We start from the raw sequence: 16,205 nt of genomic DNA on the forward strand, positions 1-16,205 counted from the left end.
GAGTCTTTTCCAATGAATCAACTCTTCGCATGAGGTGGCCAAAGTACTGGAGTTTCAGCTTTAGCATCATTCCTTCCAAAGAAATCCCAGGGCTGATCTCCTTCAGAATGGACTGGTTGGATCTCCTTGCAGTCCAAGGGACTCTCAAGAGTCTTCTCCAACACCACAGTTCAAAAGCATCAATTCTTCGGCGCTCAGCCTTCTTCACAGTCCAACTCTCACATCCATACATGACCACAGGAAAAACCATAGCCTTACTAGATGAACCTTTGTTGGCAAAGTAATGTCTCTGCTTTTGAATATGCTATCTAGGTTGATCATAACTTTCCTTCCAAGGAGTAAGCGCCTTCTAATTTCATGGCTGCAGTCACCAGAAACCATTAAATCATACACTATTGAATAAATAGGGTCTTGGGGGCATGCTATGATTATAGTATTTTCATGGAAGAGATTAAGAATGTTTAAATTATTATTCTATCCTGAAATGTTGCATTTGTATTCTCTCTTTCTCACATATCTAAAAGCAGTCTTCTCTTGATGTGATCTAAGAGATGTGCCACTTTTTTGGTTGGGTTGTGCTGCATGGCATGTGGGATCTTAGTTCTCAGACCAGGGATCAAACCCCCACCCCCTGCATTGGCAGCACAGAGTCCTAACCACTGGACCACCAGGGAAGTCCCAAGATGTGTCATTTTTAAGGGAAATATATCTGTTATGATTCTTCAAACTGGGAGTTCTCAGATTTCCTATGAATTCCTTCAATATGTAATAATGGTGCATGTCTTCTGGAATTTATTTCTCCTATCTTTAGGGATTGCTTTATGGTTTTTAGAGTACCTTACCATTCTGAATTAGTTTTTCTCCATGAGACTGGATCATTTTTTCCAAGGATGGGTAGACAATCTGAAAATGTTAATCTGAACCCATGAAGCAGATTTTCCAAGATCAAAGAACAAGTGTTTGGGACTAAACCAACTGAACTTAGGATTTCTGTAATTGGTATGACAGTTCTTCCTTCCACAGAGAAGAAAGAAATCGGACATCTTAGAGTGAAGGATAGTCTGTGACCAAGAGTGAAGATGACACAGGAGTCAAAGTGTGGTTCTTGAGACCTTTCAGGAAGGTCCCCAAGCTAGGAGGTCCTTTTTCCTATTATGGATTTATGTGAGGCCAAATTTTCTTCCAGTACTTCAACCAAAACATATTACAAGTATGAGAATCCAGCTGTCTTCTATGAAGGCAGACATTCAAAAAGATCTTAAGGATGTAAATTAAAGCCACTGTTTTCACTATATTTTTTTATGCTTTTAAAAATATATGGTATTTTTCATAATATATGGTATTTATGTTAACATGCAATGGTTTATTATTTTAAATGCATAATAAAAATATTTTGAATTTCTATCAGCTTTAATTTTTAATATGGTCCTTATTAATTAACAGTCATAGCCCACTTAAAGAAAAGCCTTTTGAAGTCCTCAATAATTTTAAAAATGTTAAGGTGTTCTGAGTCTAAAATTTGAGAATCATCATCCTAGAAATTTTGGCTTTGACATTGAGTTTAGAACATTTACAATTAGCTACTAGTTCTGAGACTTAAAAAAAAATGACACCTACCATACTATTATATGTGAACAATATAAAAATGAAATCCCTTGGTTTTTTCCCACCCCCTAAGGAGTCAAAGGGTCCCACAGGGTCTGAGTACTGCCTCCCTCTCTAACTAGTTGAACTCATTATCGAAATGGCTCTACTGGGCCAGTTTATAAGGTGGCAGAGTCCTCTTTTTTTTTTTTTTTCCTCTGCTCAAGGTCCCAAAGTTAATCAGTGGTGAAGTTAGGACTTGAAAACTAGTGGTCCAGTTTCATGGTCCACTCTACTGATAGTTGTGGAAGCCCACTGCAGAAAGCCACAGTGCTGAGTGCTATTCACTCCCAGCAGGAACCCATGAGAAAATTGGAATTGTTTAGGAGACGAGAAGAGCAAGGCTAAATGGTGATAATCTTGTCCATGGTCATGCCTCTATTAAGATGCAGCTATACCAAAATAATAAATTCATATGCATCAAAGGACTAATATATGGAGATTATTAGGCTTTTTTTTTTTTTTTAATCTAAGCCCAAATCCTTCCTGTTCTCTTGCACTTCAAGCCTTTTTGCATTTATGTCCTCATCAATTTGCCTGATTCTGGAAGGTCCATTGGCCTGCTAAATAAATTTACTTTATCAAATAGGGCTGGCAGAGTTCTGTTCTCAAAGTCACTGTTGAATCTGTCCCCTGGGGTTGGGGAGTATGGGGGGTGGGGATAATCCTCACTCATTAACATGTTAGCATATTTGTTTAACACCTGTGTTCCTTGTCATCCTAGGCTCTTTGATAAACACATAGATTCTCAGGGTTCACAGGCAAGCCAGATGAGTTTTGAGGGCAGGGGCAGAAGTAGCCTGCAAGGACTCCTGGGGTCCATCACTGAGGCATGCTGGGGTTCCAGGATGGGAGGCTAAAGAATCTGGACCAATGCTGCACTTCATCTCTTTCATACATTGGCACTGTCCTGGCCGCGAGCAAAGAGTGATGAGGATGAGCAAGAAAATCAATGAGGGGGAGAGAAATCAGGAGAAGAGGTAATGAGTGGAGATGACACAGGAGTCGGAGATGCTCCTCTCTACATGCAGCTGCTCAGGTCTCATCCTGCAGCCATGAGCTCTCCAAGACCTGGACCAGGGCCATGTCACTCCTGGGAGATGCTTAGGGCTGTACTGTCTTCTCCAGGTCTTGGAAGAGCTTAGCACATGATGACTGTTGTTGGACATCAGACATCTCTGAATGTACAGACGTGAAGATGCCTTGCAGGCTGGTTGAAATTCAAGGGTATAATGATTAAGATGTGGCAAAGATTAATGTCTAGATTCAGTGGAGGAAGAAAAATGATGACTTGGGGTGTGAAAATGTTAAGCTGGAGAGGTCCAGTCAGCAGTTAGAAATAGGGCCTGGATCTTGGGAGGGGTGCAGCTAGATGTGCCAGCTTGGGAACCACCATCCCATAGAGATGGTGGAGGGTTTGAATAGACAAAGTGAGTTGAATAACTGTTTATCTTTTGCTCTATCAGCTTTTCCAGGTGGCCTATGTTTTAATCAAATTTGCAAATTCTCCTCGCCCTGATCTTTGGGTCTTGGAAAGATCTGTTGACTTTGGAAGCACCTACTCACCTTGGCAATATTTTGCTCGTAAGTAGTCTTACCCACCATGTTATGAGGGGTTTGAATTATTTACAGCAGATCAAGACTGTAGGTTTAACTAGAAAGTTACCCTTTCAGTGTGGTGCATCAGGGGCTGGTCTGTTTTAACTTTCTAGCTTACCCTCTGAACATCCGTTTCTCAAGCATGTGTGCGTGAGTACCAGGGATACACATGTATAACTGGGGTTGAAATACCTCTTACGATAATGGTTCTTGCTACTATTCAGGGCGAAGCAGTGTATCTGTAGGGCTTCCCAGGTGGCGCTTGTGGTAGAGGACTTGCCTGCCAATGCAGGAGACATAAGACATGCAGGTTTGATCCCTGGGTCAGGGAGATCCCCTGGAGGAGGGCATGGTAACCCACTCCAGTATTCTTGCCTGAAGAATCCCATGGACAGAGGAGCCTGATGGGCTGCAGTCCATGGGGTTGCAAAGACTTGGGGCACTACTGAAGCGACTTAGCATGCATGTATGCAGTGTATCTGTAACTGGGCCAGAGCTTCATTCCATTTCCTTTTATGTAGAACTATGAAGTAAGTTCCATCTTTATGGATCCTGCCTTTTCACGTTACTTACCTTGACCTTGTCATCTTCACTAATGAAGAATGTCTGAGTGTCTGAACCCTGTGATGAATTGAAGTGGACCGGAATCTTGCTATAAAGGCATTAGGTTTTCCAGGAATGCTCCTTAGAGGGTAAACTTGTCTAAGGAAGAGTGAAGATTTAGAATGAAATCTTCAGACTATTCCTGTTGAAAGTCACAACAGGGCTTTCAGTGGCCAATATTTAAGTGGCCTGAAATGGCTTGGTTTTTCTTTCATGAATTAAGAATTTTATTCTAAGATTCCATCTAAATATCTTAAATGCTTCTCTGGTCTTTCCCTTTTTGTGTATTTTCTTAAAGAAACATAAGATTTAAGAAATTTAAAAGAGGACAATATTTTATTGTACAATATTAACGTTTCCTTCCTAGATTCTAAAGTAGACTGTTTGGAACAGTTTGGGCAGGAAGCAAACAGGGCTATCACCCGAGATGATGATGTACTTTGTACTACGGAATATTCCCGGATTGTGCCATTGGAAAATGGTGAGGTAAGTAGCTTTGGGAGGCCTTGAGAGATAAGACTTAAATATGAACATGAAGATGCACATTTTTTATAATTGTGAAACTTGCATTTTCAAGGAAATTTAACAGATGGAAAGAAACCAGGTTGAAGATGCCCAGACTGAGTTGCTGGAAATTCTTTTTTTTTTAATTGAACTATAATTGACATTGGAAATTCTATTTGAGGTCTTTGATTTTTCTTGGGAAGTCCGGATTCTGACTCCAAGGCCCATAGGTCTTAGATTCTCTTTTCTGTTGGAATATTTAAAAAGTGGATCACTGGTGATTGTGGTGAAGACCCCTCCCACTGCTTCACAAACACCTTGTCTCCCATAGGAGTAGGGGGATGATGGGGTGGCGGCAGAGCTAACCCTGATCCTTTTTGGCAGGATCGGTGTCATTTGTCGGGGAGGGTTGCATGTGTTCCTTGTGAAGTCAGCCAGGCTATTGTTAGGGAAGATGAGAAAATAGCGTGGTGGGCATCAGAGAATTCCATGGAGTTTCAAGTGAGTGGCTTTAAAGGGTGTCAGTCTCATTCTCCTTAGATAGGGAGATCTTTCTTGAGCAGCTGTATACAGTATCTTCCAGTGATGGGTCAGTGGTTCATGTCTTAATAAATGAGACTTGGATTTCATCTCCTCAAGCTTTAAAACAAAACTTGGGTGGTCCAGTGGTAAAGAATTCACTTGCCAATGCAGGGGACATGGGTGTGATCTCTGGTCTGGGAAGATTTCACATGCCCCAGGCCAACTAAGCCTGTGTGCTGCAACTCCTGAGCCCACACTGCAGAGCATGTGCATTGCAACAGGAGAAGCCACTGCGTCAAGAAGCCCTCCCACCACAGCTAGAGAACAGCCCCCGCTCACCGCAACTAGAGAAAGCCCATGGGCAGCAACAAAGAAGCAGTGCAGTCATACATAAATAAATTTAAAGATAAAAAAAATAAAAGCAAAACCTGGGTTTTGAATAGATTTCTTTGTCCCCATTCACTGTTTATATTCAGAGACTTCCTTTTTTCAACCTCATTTAGGTTTTTAGCTTCCTTTCTTTGATGCAGCTTGACAAAAATTGTTTCCTTATTTTCATAGATTTAAACATTATACTTCCAACATCTCATAGTGTTTATAGCTCCACAACATGGATACAGCAAAGGGTTTGTGAAAGGAAATGATTTACAGAACCCAAGAGCCCAGGCTTTGAAACATCAAATGACTCAAAGAAACCAAGAGTTTTGGAGCTTTAGTTGTGTGTGTGCTAAATCACTTTAGTCAGGTCTGACTCTTGGTGGACTGTAGCCCGCCAGGCTCCTCTGTCCCTGGGATTCTCTAGGCAAGAATACTAGAGAGGGTTGCCATGCCCTCCTCCAGGGGATCTTCCCGACCCAGGGATTGAACCTGCATCTCTTACATCTCCTGCATTGGCAGGCAGGTTCTTTACCACTAGCGCCACCTGGGAAGCCTTTGCTAAAAGGACTTTTTTTCTCTATGTGTGTGTGTGGTGGGCCTTTTAGGTTGTGGTGTCCCTGATAAATGGTCGACCAGGTGCAAAAAACTTTACTTTCTCCCACGCCCTGAGGGAATTCACCAAGGCCACAAACATCCGCCTGCGTTTTCTCCGAACCAACACCCTTCTTGGACACCTCATCTCCAAAGCGCAGAGAGATCCAACCGTCACCCGGCGGGTGAGTAGTGCTCTTCAGCGCCAGGACAGCAGCTTTTGGTACTTTGTTGAATTCATTGCCTCCAACTCTTTCAAGTAAGCCGTTTTTTTTTTTTTTTTTTCAAATTGGAGTTTAGTTGCTTTAGAATGTTGTGTTAGTTTCTGCTGTGCAGCCAAGTGGATCAGTTTTATATGTACATAATCCCCTGCTTTTTAGATTTCCTTCCTATTTAGGTCATCACAGAGCATTGAGTCAGGTTCCCTGCGTGCTACAGTAGTTCTCATAGTTACCTGCTGCTGCTGCTGCTAAGTCACTTCAGTCGTGTCCGACTCTGTGCGACCCCACCGACAGCAGCCCACCAGGCTCCCCCGTCCCTGGGATTCTCCAGGCAAGAATACTGGAGTGGGTTGCCATTGCCTTCTCCAATGCATGAAAGTGAAAAGTGAAAGTGAAGTCGCTCAGTCGTGCTGGACTCTTAGCGACCCCATGGACTGCAGCCTACCAGGCTCCTCTGTCCATGGGATTTTCCAGGCAAGAGTACTGGAGTGGGGTGCCATTGCCTTCTCCGCTCATAGTTACCTAGTAGTATGTATATGTCAATCCCAATCTCCCGATTCATCCCACCTCCCCTTCCCCCTTGGATGTTCGTGTGTTTGTTCTCTACATCTGTGCTTTTAAGTAAACTTTACAGCCAGTAGTGTCAGAGGCGTAGGAGTTGTTCTTGTCTGAAATATGAGATGCAGTTTAGAAGTTTGGCTGTTAAAGACAAATCATCATATTCAAAGAAGATGAAAGGCAAAGATGACAGCCATCCTGGTATTAGTCTGCTGTTACAACAAATAGTCCCCAAGTGCCAGAAATGAATACAATAAAGGTTTAGTTTTTGCTCATGTCACGGTCTGATATGGGGTCAGTTTCTATGAAGAGCCACAGCCATCCTAGGATGTCAGACCCCAGGTGGTCCTTGCATTCCCTGCACCTGGTCAGCTGATGAGGGAAAAGAGAGAGAGCATAGGGAAGGTGAGTCTCCTAACCACACAGCTCACTGCCATTGGCAGGAACTGGTTGTGGGACCCTTGGACATGCAGGAGGCTGGGTAATGCAGTGGAGAAAAGCAAGGGGTACAGGCATTGGTGAACATCAGTACTTTCTGCCAGGGTTAGGTGGCCATCCCTCACTCTCAGTGTCAGGAGAATCCCCTGACTCCTGGGCACAAAGGGTATCAGCAGAATCAATACCCCTAGTTCATTCTCCTCCCATCCTCTGATCCCCTCCCCGGGCCTCCCAGTGGTCAAATCTAGCAGGAGGCCGAAGGAAAAGAGACCCTTATCATCCCGTAAAGTTCAGCCCCTGGGCAAAGGGCAGAATGGAGAGGGGTGCATGCCGGACTTGGGAGGGTGAATGGAAGATGCCAGCTCTATTTTATAGAGTCCGGCTTCTTATGTAGGTAAGTCAGAGAGCTGGGAAAGGAAGGGAGAGAGAAAACTCAAATTTTGCTACCGTTTTGAGTTTTCCGAAAAGGCTAGTCCTCTGGAGTGTGGGTGGCCTGTTTCCTACAATTTCAGCCCCCTTAGCTGTCTCTGAGCTGCTGTATGTGGGAACTACAACTGGATCCGAGGGTGGAATTTACAAGGGAATCCGGGCCTTTCTGATCAACTGTAGCCAGAGTGTTTCCATTCTTCTACATTTGGAGCCTCACCACAGATGTCCTCAGCACATTTTTTTTTTTGTCTTTTTGAGGGTTGTAAGATACTCCTATGTATGTAGATTTCTTTTCACTTAGATGAATGTAGTCTTCTCTATTAAGTAATTTTTAATTGGAGTGTAATTGGTTTACCGTGTTGTCTTGGTTTCTGCTGTACAATGAAGTGAATCAGCTGTATGTATACATATATCCCCTTCCTCTGGGACCTCCCTCCCACCCCCCATCCCACCCCTCTAGGTCATCACAGGGCTCTAAGTTGAGTTCCTAGTATACAGCAGCTTCCCACTACCTATCTGTTTTATACCTGGTAGTGTATATATCCGGAGAAGGCGATGGCACCCCACTCCAGTACTCTTGCCTGGAAAATCCCATGGACAGAGGAGCCTGGTGGGCGGCTGAGGGGTTGCTGAGGGTCGGACATGACTGAGCGACTTCACTTTCACTTTTCACTTTCATGCATTGGAGAAGGAAATGGCAACCCACTCCAGTGTTCTTGCCTGGAGAATCCCAGGGACCGGGGAGCCTGGTGGGCTGCCGTCTATGGGGTCGCACAGAGTCGGACACAACTGATGCGACTTAACAGCAGCAGTGTATATATGTCAGTCCTACTCTCCAAATTCTTCCCACCCTCCCGTTCCCACACTGTGTCCACGTTGGAGTCTCTATTCCAAAAGTCCACGGGCAGATGAATGGGTAAAGAAGATGTGGTACATGTATACAATGGAGTATTACTCAGCCATTAAAAGGAACAAAATTGGGTCATTTGTAGAGACGTGGGTGGGTCTAGACTTTGTCATACAGGGTGAAGTAAGTCAGAGAGAGAAAAACAAATATTGTATATTAACACATGTATGTGGAACCTAGAAGAATGGTACAAATGAACCTACAAGTAATTTCTTATGGCGCGCACCGTGTATATAACCCCACCCCCCAGTCTCGGTTGTTCTTTAAGTCGAGGAGCCCAGAACACCAGCTGTCCTGTTACACGCATCACGTAAGCAGCTAAGTGAAGGCAGATGGCGGGCTTCCCTCTTGCCACTGCTGCCCTAACCCATGTGCAGAGAGAAACTTCTGTGGTGAAAGCTTCTGAGTGTGCACTTGTCTCAGAAAGCTCGCCAATGCTGCATTTATCTGTATTGACAAGAGGGGCTGTTAATGTCTTCAGATTAAGTAAGACATGGCCAGGAAGCTAAGACACCTCACAGCTTTTAGTGAGGAGGTGGTAACAGAGCCCCAACTTGGAGTGAGTGGGGAGGTTTAGGATGACTAACCTCAGTGACAGCCAACAGATACAAAGCCCCTCTTGTCCTTGTGAGTTCAAAGACTTCCTAACAGATATCCTCGCTGGTGACATCACCTCAGTGAGAAAGATTATTTATACCCCCGACCCGTGAATTCCTTACTGAATCCTGTGCATCTTCAGCCAAGGGAAGGAAGGGAGCTGGCAGTTGGTGCCACCCATTGTCACAAGTGGAGAGACCCCCACCATGCTGGAGATATGCCCTGTCCATGAGATGGCCACCCACATGGCTGGACTGGTTTAGGGGATGAGCCTCAGCTGGGTCTGTAGCTATCTGGCCTTTTGGAGCTTGAACCTCCACCTGTGGCTTTATACCCTGCCGTAGGCAAGCGGACGTCCACAGCTGCTGGTGGGCCTTGCCAGTCTCAGCGCTGTATCTAATCCATCTTGATGAATATTGTTCTCCTTTCCTGGAACCTGCATACAGTTGGTGGCAGATGTTTGATACAAAATTATGTTTTTGGTAAATAGATAATGTGCAAGTATATTGTGCACTATATGGGACTCAGCTTTATATTAAAAAAAGAGAGAGAAGCTAGGAAGCAGGCAATCCCTTTCCCAAAGGCTATAGGGTGTGCTTCTTTTCCAAGGTAATTTCTCTTCATGCATTTAAAGCATTTAATTAAAAACTTTTTAAAGTTTAGTTTTATTTTTAAAGTTTTTTTTTTTTTTAATGTGGACTATTTTTAAAGTCTTTACTAAATTTGTTACAGTATTGTTTCTGTTTTATGTTTTGGCTTTTCGGTGGTGAAGCATGTGGAATCTTAGCTCCCCAATCAGGGATCAAACCTGTGCCCCCTGCATTGGAAGGTGACGACTTAACCACTGGACCACCAGGGAAGTCCCAATTATTTTTTTAATAATGTAACAAGTTTTGATCATTAGTCACGACAACTATACCATTTTTTTCATTTAATTTTTTTGTCTTTTGACCATGTGGCACATGGGATCTTAGTTCCCCAACCTGGGATTGAACCATTGGAAGGCGGAGTCTGAACCACTGGACTGCCAGGGAAGTCCCAATTACTTTTTATAATGTAACAAGTATAGTTCATTAGTCATGACTGCTGTACCATTTTATTTATCTATTTTTATTTGTCTTTTGACCACACGGCATGTGAGATCTTAGTTCCGTGACCAGGGATTGAACCCACGTCCCCTGATTGGCTGCACGGAGTCTTAAGCACTGGACCGCCGGGGTATTTTATTTTTTTAAATGGACAGATTCAGCAGGGTGCTATTACATTTGATTGGGGAATGTATTTTTTTGTAAGAAAAGTTACATCCAAATGTGGCTCCCTTTTGTGCTGAGGGAGGCTTAGGAGACAGGATGGAAGGGAAGAGGGTCAGTACAGGTGTGCGTTAAAGATTAGTAAAGTCTATGTCAGGGCTTAGTAAAACTGACATGTTGTGTTTTCTGCTCTATAGTATTATTACAGCATAAAGGATATCAGCATCGGTGGGCGGTGTGTTTGCAACGGCCATGCTGAAGTGTGCAATGCAAACAATCCGGAAAAACTGTGAGTACCTTGTATAGATTTTTTTAGCTTTCTATGAATGTCTAATTGTTTCAGTGGTGTTGGCATCCTATTACATACTTCTAAGTTCCTTCCCTCAATAGGAATGTTTCAACCTCAACACGAAGATGGTGTGTGTGTCTCCTCTCCTCCATCCCAACACCCCCTTTCCCACCCCCCCGCTCCAGACGGTGCCCCAGGCAGCCACAGACAATTGAGTACAATTGGCGGGAGAAATGTTTGGCATCCCTGGTGTATGTTTTCAAATCCTTTTTCATCTTTGAAACTGTGGTACAATACATGGAAAGTTTACCATCTTGACCGTCCTTAAGTGGGGGGGTTTAAGTTCACTGGTGTTCAACGCATTCGTAGTTGTGCAGCCAACCTCCAGAGCTCTTTTCACCTTGCAGAACTGAGGCTCTTTACACACTACACACCTCTGCATTCTCTCCTCTCAAGGCCCCTGGCAACGCCATTCTACTTCCTGTCTCTATGAATTTGTCTACTCTGAGTGTCTCAAAGAAGACACAATATTGTCTTTTTGTGACTGGTTTATTTCACATAGTATGATGTCCTCATAGCATGTGTCAGAATTTCCTTCCTTGTTAAGACTGAATAGTATTTCGTTATGTATACACTGCCTTTTGCTTACCCGTTCATCTGTTGATGGACACAGGTCACTGCCACCTTTTATCTGTCGTGAATAATTCTGCTATGAACGTCAGTGTAACTCTGGGTGTATTTCACATATAACAAGATGCGTGTATCTCTAATATTGTGTTCTGCAGTTGTATGTATGTTGCATTGTGTGTGTTGCTCTGCAGTATGTATGTAAGTGTGGCCAGGTGTGCTCAGTCGTGTCCAACTCTTTGTGACCCCATGGACTGTAGCCCACCCAGCTCCTCTGTCCATGGGATTTTTCAGGCAATAAGCCTGGAGTGGGTTGCCATTTCCTCCTCCAGGGGATCTTCCCAACCAAGAGATCGAACCTGTGTCTCTCTGCAATTGTATGCATTCACATTATCACTTCTAGAAGGATACTCTGAAGGGCCGGAAATGACCAGATGCTAGATATAGTAATGTTTGTCTCTCAGTGTTTTAAAGTGTTCAGTTCCCCGTAGCAGCATTTACTAGGGATACATTTTACTGTTAGTCAAGTTCAAGTTTGTGCATGGCTACACAATGCTAAGGCCTAGCTACAGGTTTGGGCAGAGGTGCCAGCTACCAGTGTACATGGTAAGTTGGTGATGCCCTCTGCCCAACTTGAAACAATCTCTAATGCTGTCAGCCCCCTTTCAGGGATCAGGTGGTACTCTCTGAGATAGCACTGTGAATCTATCAACCGACCAGTCCTTAATCAGTAAGGGCTTGCTTATTAATGATTAAATATGCCTGCCATGTAACCTCCTGAACAGTTGGGCCCTCAGGCACTAGAAGCCGAGTCAGAGAAGTCCGGAGTTGGAAGAAAAGGAGAAAAGAGTTCACTGTAGGTCTCTGAGCCTGAGATAAAGTGGTGCCCTGTGGGAGAGGAGAGGAGGAGAAGTCATTGGAGAGAGGCTGAGCTTCCCGTTTGGAAGAGCTGCTGGCTCTGTGGTCTTGGCAGACCTGCGGGGGTTCTGTACTCAGCGTTGAATTGCTCCCGGTGTGTGTCACAAAATATCTCTCCATCCCTCAGTGAAAGGCTGAGTGCCACTGGTCTACATTAGCACAACTGCCTTGCCTCCCCATCTGCTGGTTGGCTTCTGCCCAACAGGCTGACCTGCACAGGTGATTCACGGAGGCCTCTATGAATAGAAAAAAAGTCTTATGTTCAAGGTGATTCAATGACCTAACGGAGGGAGCCACGGCTGGGCAATCAGCAATCAAGTAGAACCTGTGGCAAGGCAAAAGAGGACTTTAATCAAGCGTGGGTACAAGGCTGACTTTGATGTCCAGAAACGTGGAAGGGTCATGGGTTTAATTCTGAGCTTCCTAGCAGTCAACTCAAAAAGGGAACCCTACTCAGTTTCATATTTCACTATGATCGTAATCTAAAAAGGATCAGTTGTATAGGAGAAGGTGAATGTTGACACCGGGGCCAGATGAGACGTCTACCTGGAGGTGGGTGGAATGGTCACGAAGAGGATTCTCCAGTCAACAACATATTCAGTAACATCCTTCCAACAGGCACAGGGATAAATTTTCTACACCAGTCATCAGCCTGGGCTGAGAGAGCATCAGCAAAAGCAGTTATTTGGGGGTGGCAATATGATTCAGAAAGGTTTCCCGCTCTCTTTTCTTTTTCTGTACTCAATATGGATCTCCCTATAAGAGTAGTTGGGCACTTTGCTGGTCGTCCAATGGTAAAGAATCCGCCTGCCAATGCAGGGGACACAGGTTTGATCCCTGGTCAGGGAAGATTCCGTGTGCCAAGGAGCAACTAAGCCGGTGCATCTTGGCTGCTGAGCCTGCACTCTAGAGCCTGGGAGCGTCAACAAGAGAAGCCACTGCAATGAGAAGCCTGAGCACTGCAATGGAGAGTAGGCCCCGCTCGCCAGCACTAGAGAAAAGCCTGCACACGGCAATGAAGACCCACTGCTGCCAAAAATAAATAAGTATTTTTTTTTTAAAAAGAGAGTAGTTGGACTCCACAATACCAGAAAAAGAAACAAACAAACAAACAAAGAATAATAAGACTGTATGTTCTTTAAGCAGTTTTCCCTAAATATTTGTTCAGTCCAGCTTAAGCAAATACCTCATTGGCAATGAGCTGAAAGTGCATCTCTGACCAAAACCCATTTGAACTCCAGCTGTTCTGTGCTGCCAGTTAAATCTGTGTCCATCTGCTTTAACAGGCAGCTGAGTTGGGAGAGGGATGATGCCTTTTCTTAGGAGAGTAACCTTCCCATCTCCCCTGGGAAGGATTAATGGGATCCCCATGGGCACAGCCAAGAGTTTTCTTAGACTCTGTTTTGAATCCTCTTTCAAGCACAGATGAATGGAAGCTCAGAGCTTGGAGTTCTAATTCAGTGCCATGACTATAGTTATTTCATTTAAGCCTAGAAACATTTTAAGGTACGTCTATAGTGGAAAAGCTATGACAAACCTAGACAGCGTATGAAAAAGCAGAGTCATTAAAAAAAAAAAGCAGACAACACATCCCTTTGCCAACAAACTTTCGTATAGTCAAAGCTATGGTTTTTCCAGTAATCATGGATGAATGTGAAAGTTGTGTCATAAAGAAGTCTGAGCACCAAAGAACTGATGCTTTCAAATTGTGGTGCTGGAGAAGACTCTTGAGAGTCCCTTGGACTGCAAGGAGAGCAAACCAGTCAATTCAACCCTGAATATTCATTGGAAGTGTAGCCACATGTTCTGGGAAACAAACTCACTCAGAAGGACAATGCAGATAGTGGAGTGCAGTTTATTACACCGGGGGGCCCAAGGCAGAGTCTCCTCTTAGCCAAGGACCCCAACCAGTTTCTGTGAAACCTTATATACCCTAAGTGTACGTGCTCAAACCCACCTCCCCAAATTCTCTGAAACTAGTCTGAACAAAGGAAAGATACAATCAAAGTTAACCCGTAATTTGTTTGCCTTAAACGCGTGATTCGTATGCCTTAAACCCATGATTTGTATGCTTTAAGCCTAGGTAGTTAACAGTGGACAACTATCAGTATGCCTGTGGTCATACCCCAATAAGCTTAATAGAATTTATGATTCTATTCGGTTACACAGATAATTAGGGTATTCTTTTAGGCGATGGAGTGTCTAGGTATGAGCCCTGGTGCTCTTCCATCCGGAGGGGTCTGGTTTTCCAGTTGGTATGTCATTTCCCTCGGCATATAGCTCAAAGTCCACAGTCTGGCCCAAGATGGAGTCCTGCTTTCAAGATGGATCCTGTTCTGTCTGTTTCCTCCTTCAGAAGGACTGATGCTGAAACTGAAGCTCCAATAGCCACCTGATGCGAAGAGCTGAGTCACTGGAAAATACCGTGATGCTGGGAAAGATTGAGGGCACGAGAAGAAGAGGGTGACAGAGGGTGAGATGGTTGGATGGCATCAGCGACTCAATGGACGTGAATTTGAGCAAACTCCGGGAGATAGTGGAGTACAGAAAAGCCTGGAATGCTGCAGTCTATGGAGTCACAAAGAGTCAGACACGACTTAGCGATAGTTAAGTTTCAAAGTAGTTCTTTGAAAGTAGATTTTTTGTGTTTACCCCATTGCCTTGCTGAGTAATCCGAGCTTTGGCCCAGTGATGGAGCTGCTTTTTGGAGCTGGACCCTTCAAACAGGGTCCTCTGAGATGCTGTGAGTGACTGTCTCTTGGATTCTTTGTACCTCTGGCCAGACACCAGGCTGAAAGTAAGAAATCTGACCCATCTCACAGGTGACTCTAGATTTTTGTGAAGATGTTGATACTCCGCACACCTCAGTACCCTCAGCACTTGCTCCTGTGTCGATTTATCGTTATATAAGGTGGTAGAGAAGATCTGGGAGTTTGGAATCAGACAAACTTCAGTTTGAAATCTGGCTCTCTGTTGACCATCTCCTGAGTTTTGGCAAATATTTAAATATCTCTGGATCTTAGTGTCACCACATGTAAAGTGGAGTTAATAAGCAGGATGGAGGGACTTGAAATAACATATGCAGAGTGCTTTGTTCTCATAGTCACGCAGTGGTACCATAGGTGACCATGATGACTCAGTTTTTCACACGGGAGCAGCTGATCTTCAGTTTAAAAAAAACAACTTTTCAGTAATAGATCTGCTTTGTTATATGCCCAGGTTTCGGTGTGAATGCCAGCACAATACTTGCGGGGACACGTGTGATCGCTGTTGCATGGGGTACAATCAGAGGCGCTGGCGGCCTGCCATGGGGAAGCAGAGCAATGAGTGTGAAGGTGAGCCCTGGAGGAGGGACCCTGGGACGCAAGGCCCCGCCCATGAGCCCCCTCCCTCATTTCTGCCTGAGGACTGAATGCATGTGTGCTCAGTTGCTTCAGTTGTGTCCGACTCTGCATGACCTTATGGACTGTAGCCTGCCAGGCTTCTCTGTTCATGGGATTTCCCAGGCAAGAATATTGGAGTGGGTTGCCATGCCCTCCTCCAGGGAATCTTCCCAACCCAGGGATCGAACCCACGTCTCATGTCTCCTGCACTGGCAGGCGGGTTCTTTACCTCTAGTGCCCCTGGGAAGCCTGCCTAAGGACTGAGGGCAGTGTTTTTCCTGTGCTCGTGAACAGGGCAGGATCATGTCAGTCTCTAGAGTCAGAACTATCCATCCCAACGAGTAACTCACCGACTGGAGGTAGAAGTGCCCCACTCTAAATTCAGATAGAAATATGTGAACAAAAATAGCAGCAATAATGACCATTAATATATATATTAAACATTCACTGTGTGCAAAGATTGGGCAGAGTGCTTTGACAATTGGCCTCTCTTTAGCAATCTAAAATGCAATGCAGCCATTATTAAATTTAAAACCCTTACAGTTTCTTAGGATGTGATACTGGATTGGAATCCTGAGTTTTTTTTTGAGGACAGACATCCAGAGAAGGTGGTGAGATTGATGTCTAAACAGAGAACTGGAAGCACCGAGGGAATAGGACTGAGGGGGATGTAGGGTGGAGGGGACCAGAGAAGGAAGGAAGAAAGGCGAGAGGCTGCTTTTAATTATGGGCACAATATAAACCAAA

General features: G+C 44.4%; 1 protein-coding gene across 1 annotated transcript in view; it reads left to right on the plus strand.

The window, feature by feature from the left end:
* Positions 1-16,205, plus strand: part of LOC104980339 (laminin subunit alpha-3-like) — a 148,476-nt gene that overhangs the window by 60,764 nt on the left and 71,507 nt on the right. The window contains exons 5-9 of the mRNA XM_010828989.1: positions 3,111-3,228; positions 4,214-4,332; positions 5,856-6,026; positions 10,439-10,530; positions 15,295-15,410. Coding sequence (XP_010827291.1) covers positions 3,111-3,228; positions 4,214-4,332; positions 5,856-6,026; positions 10,439-10,530; positions 15,295-15,410 — 616 coding nt within the window. The remainder of the gene's footprint in view (positions 1-3,110; positions 3,229-4,213; positions 4,333-5,855; positions 6,027-10,438; positions 10,531-15,294; positions 15,411-16,205) is intronic.

Source organism: Bison bison, unplaced genomic scaffold (genome assembly GCF_000754665.1).
Source record: "Bison bison bison isolate TAMUID 2011002044 unplaced genomic scaffold, Bison_UMD1.0 scf7180017864498, whole genome shotgun sequence".
Classification (NCBI taxonomy): domain Eukaryota; kingdom Metazoa; phylum Chordata; class Mammalia; order Artiodactyla; family Bovidae; genus Bison; species Bison bison.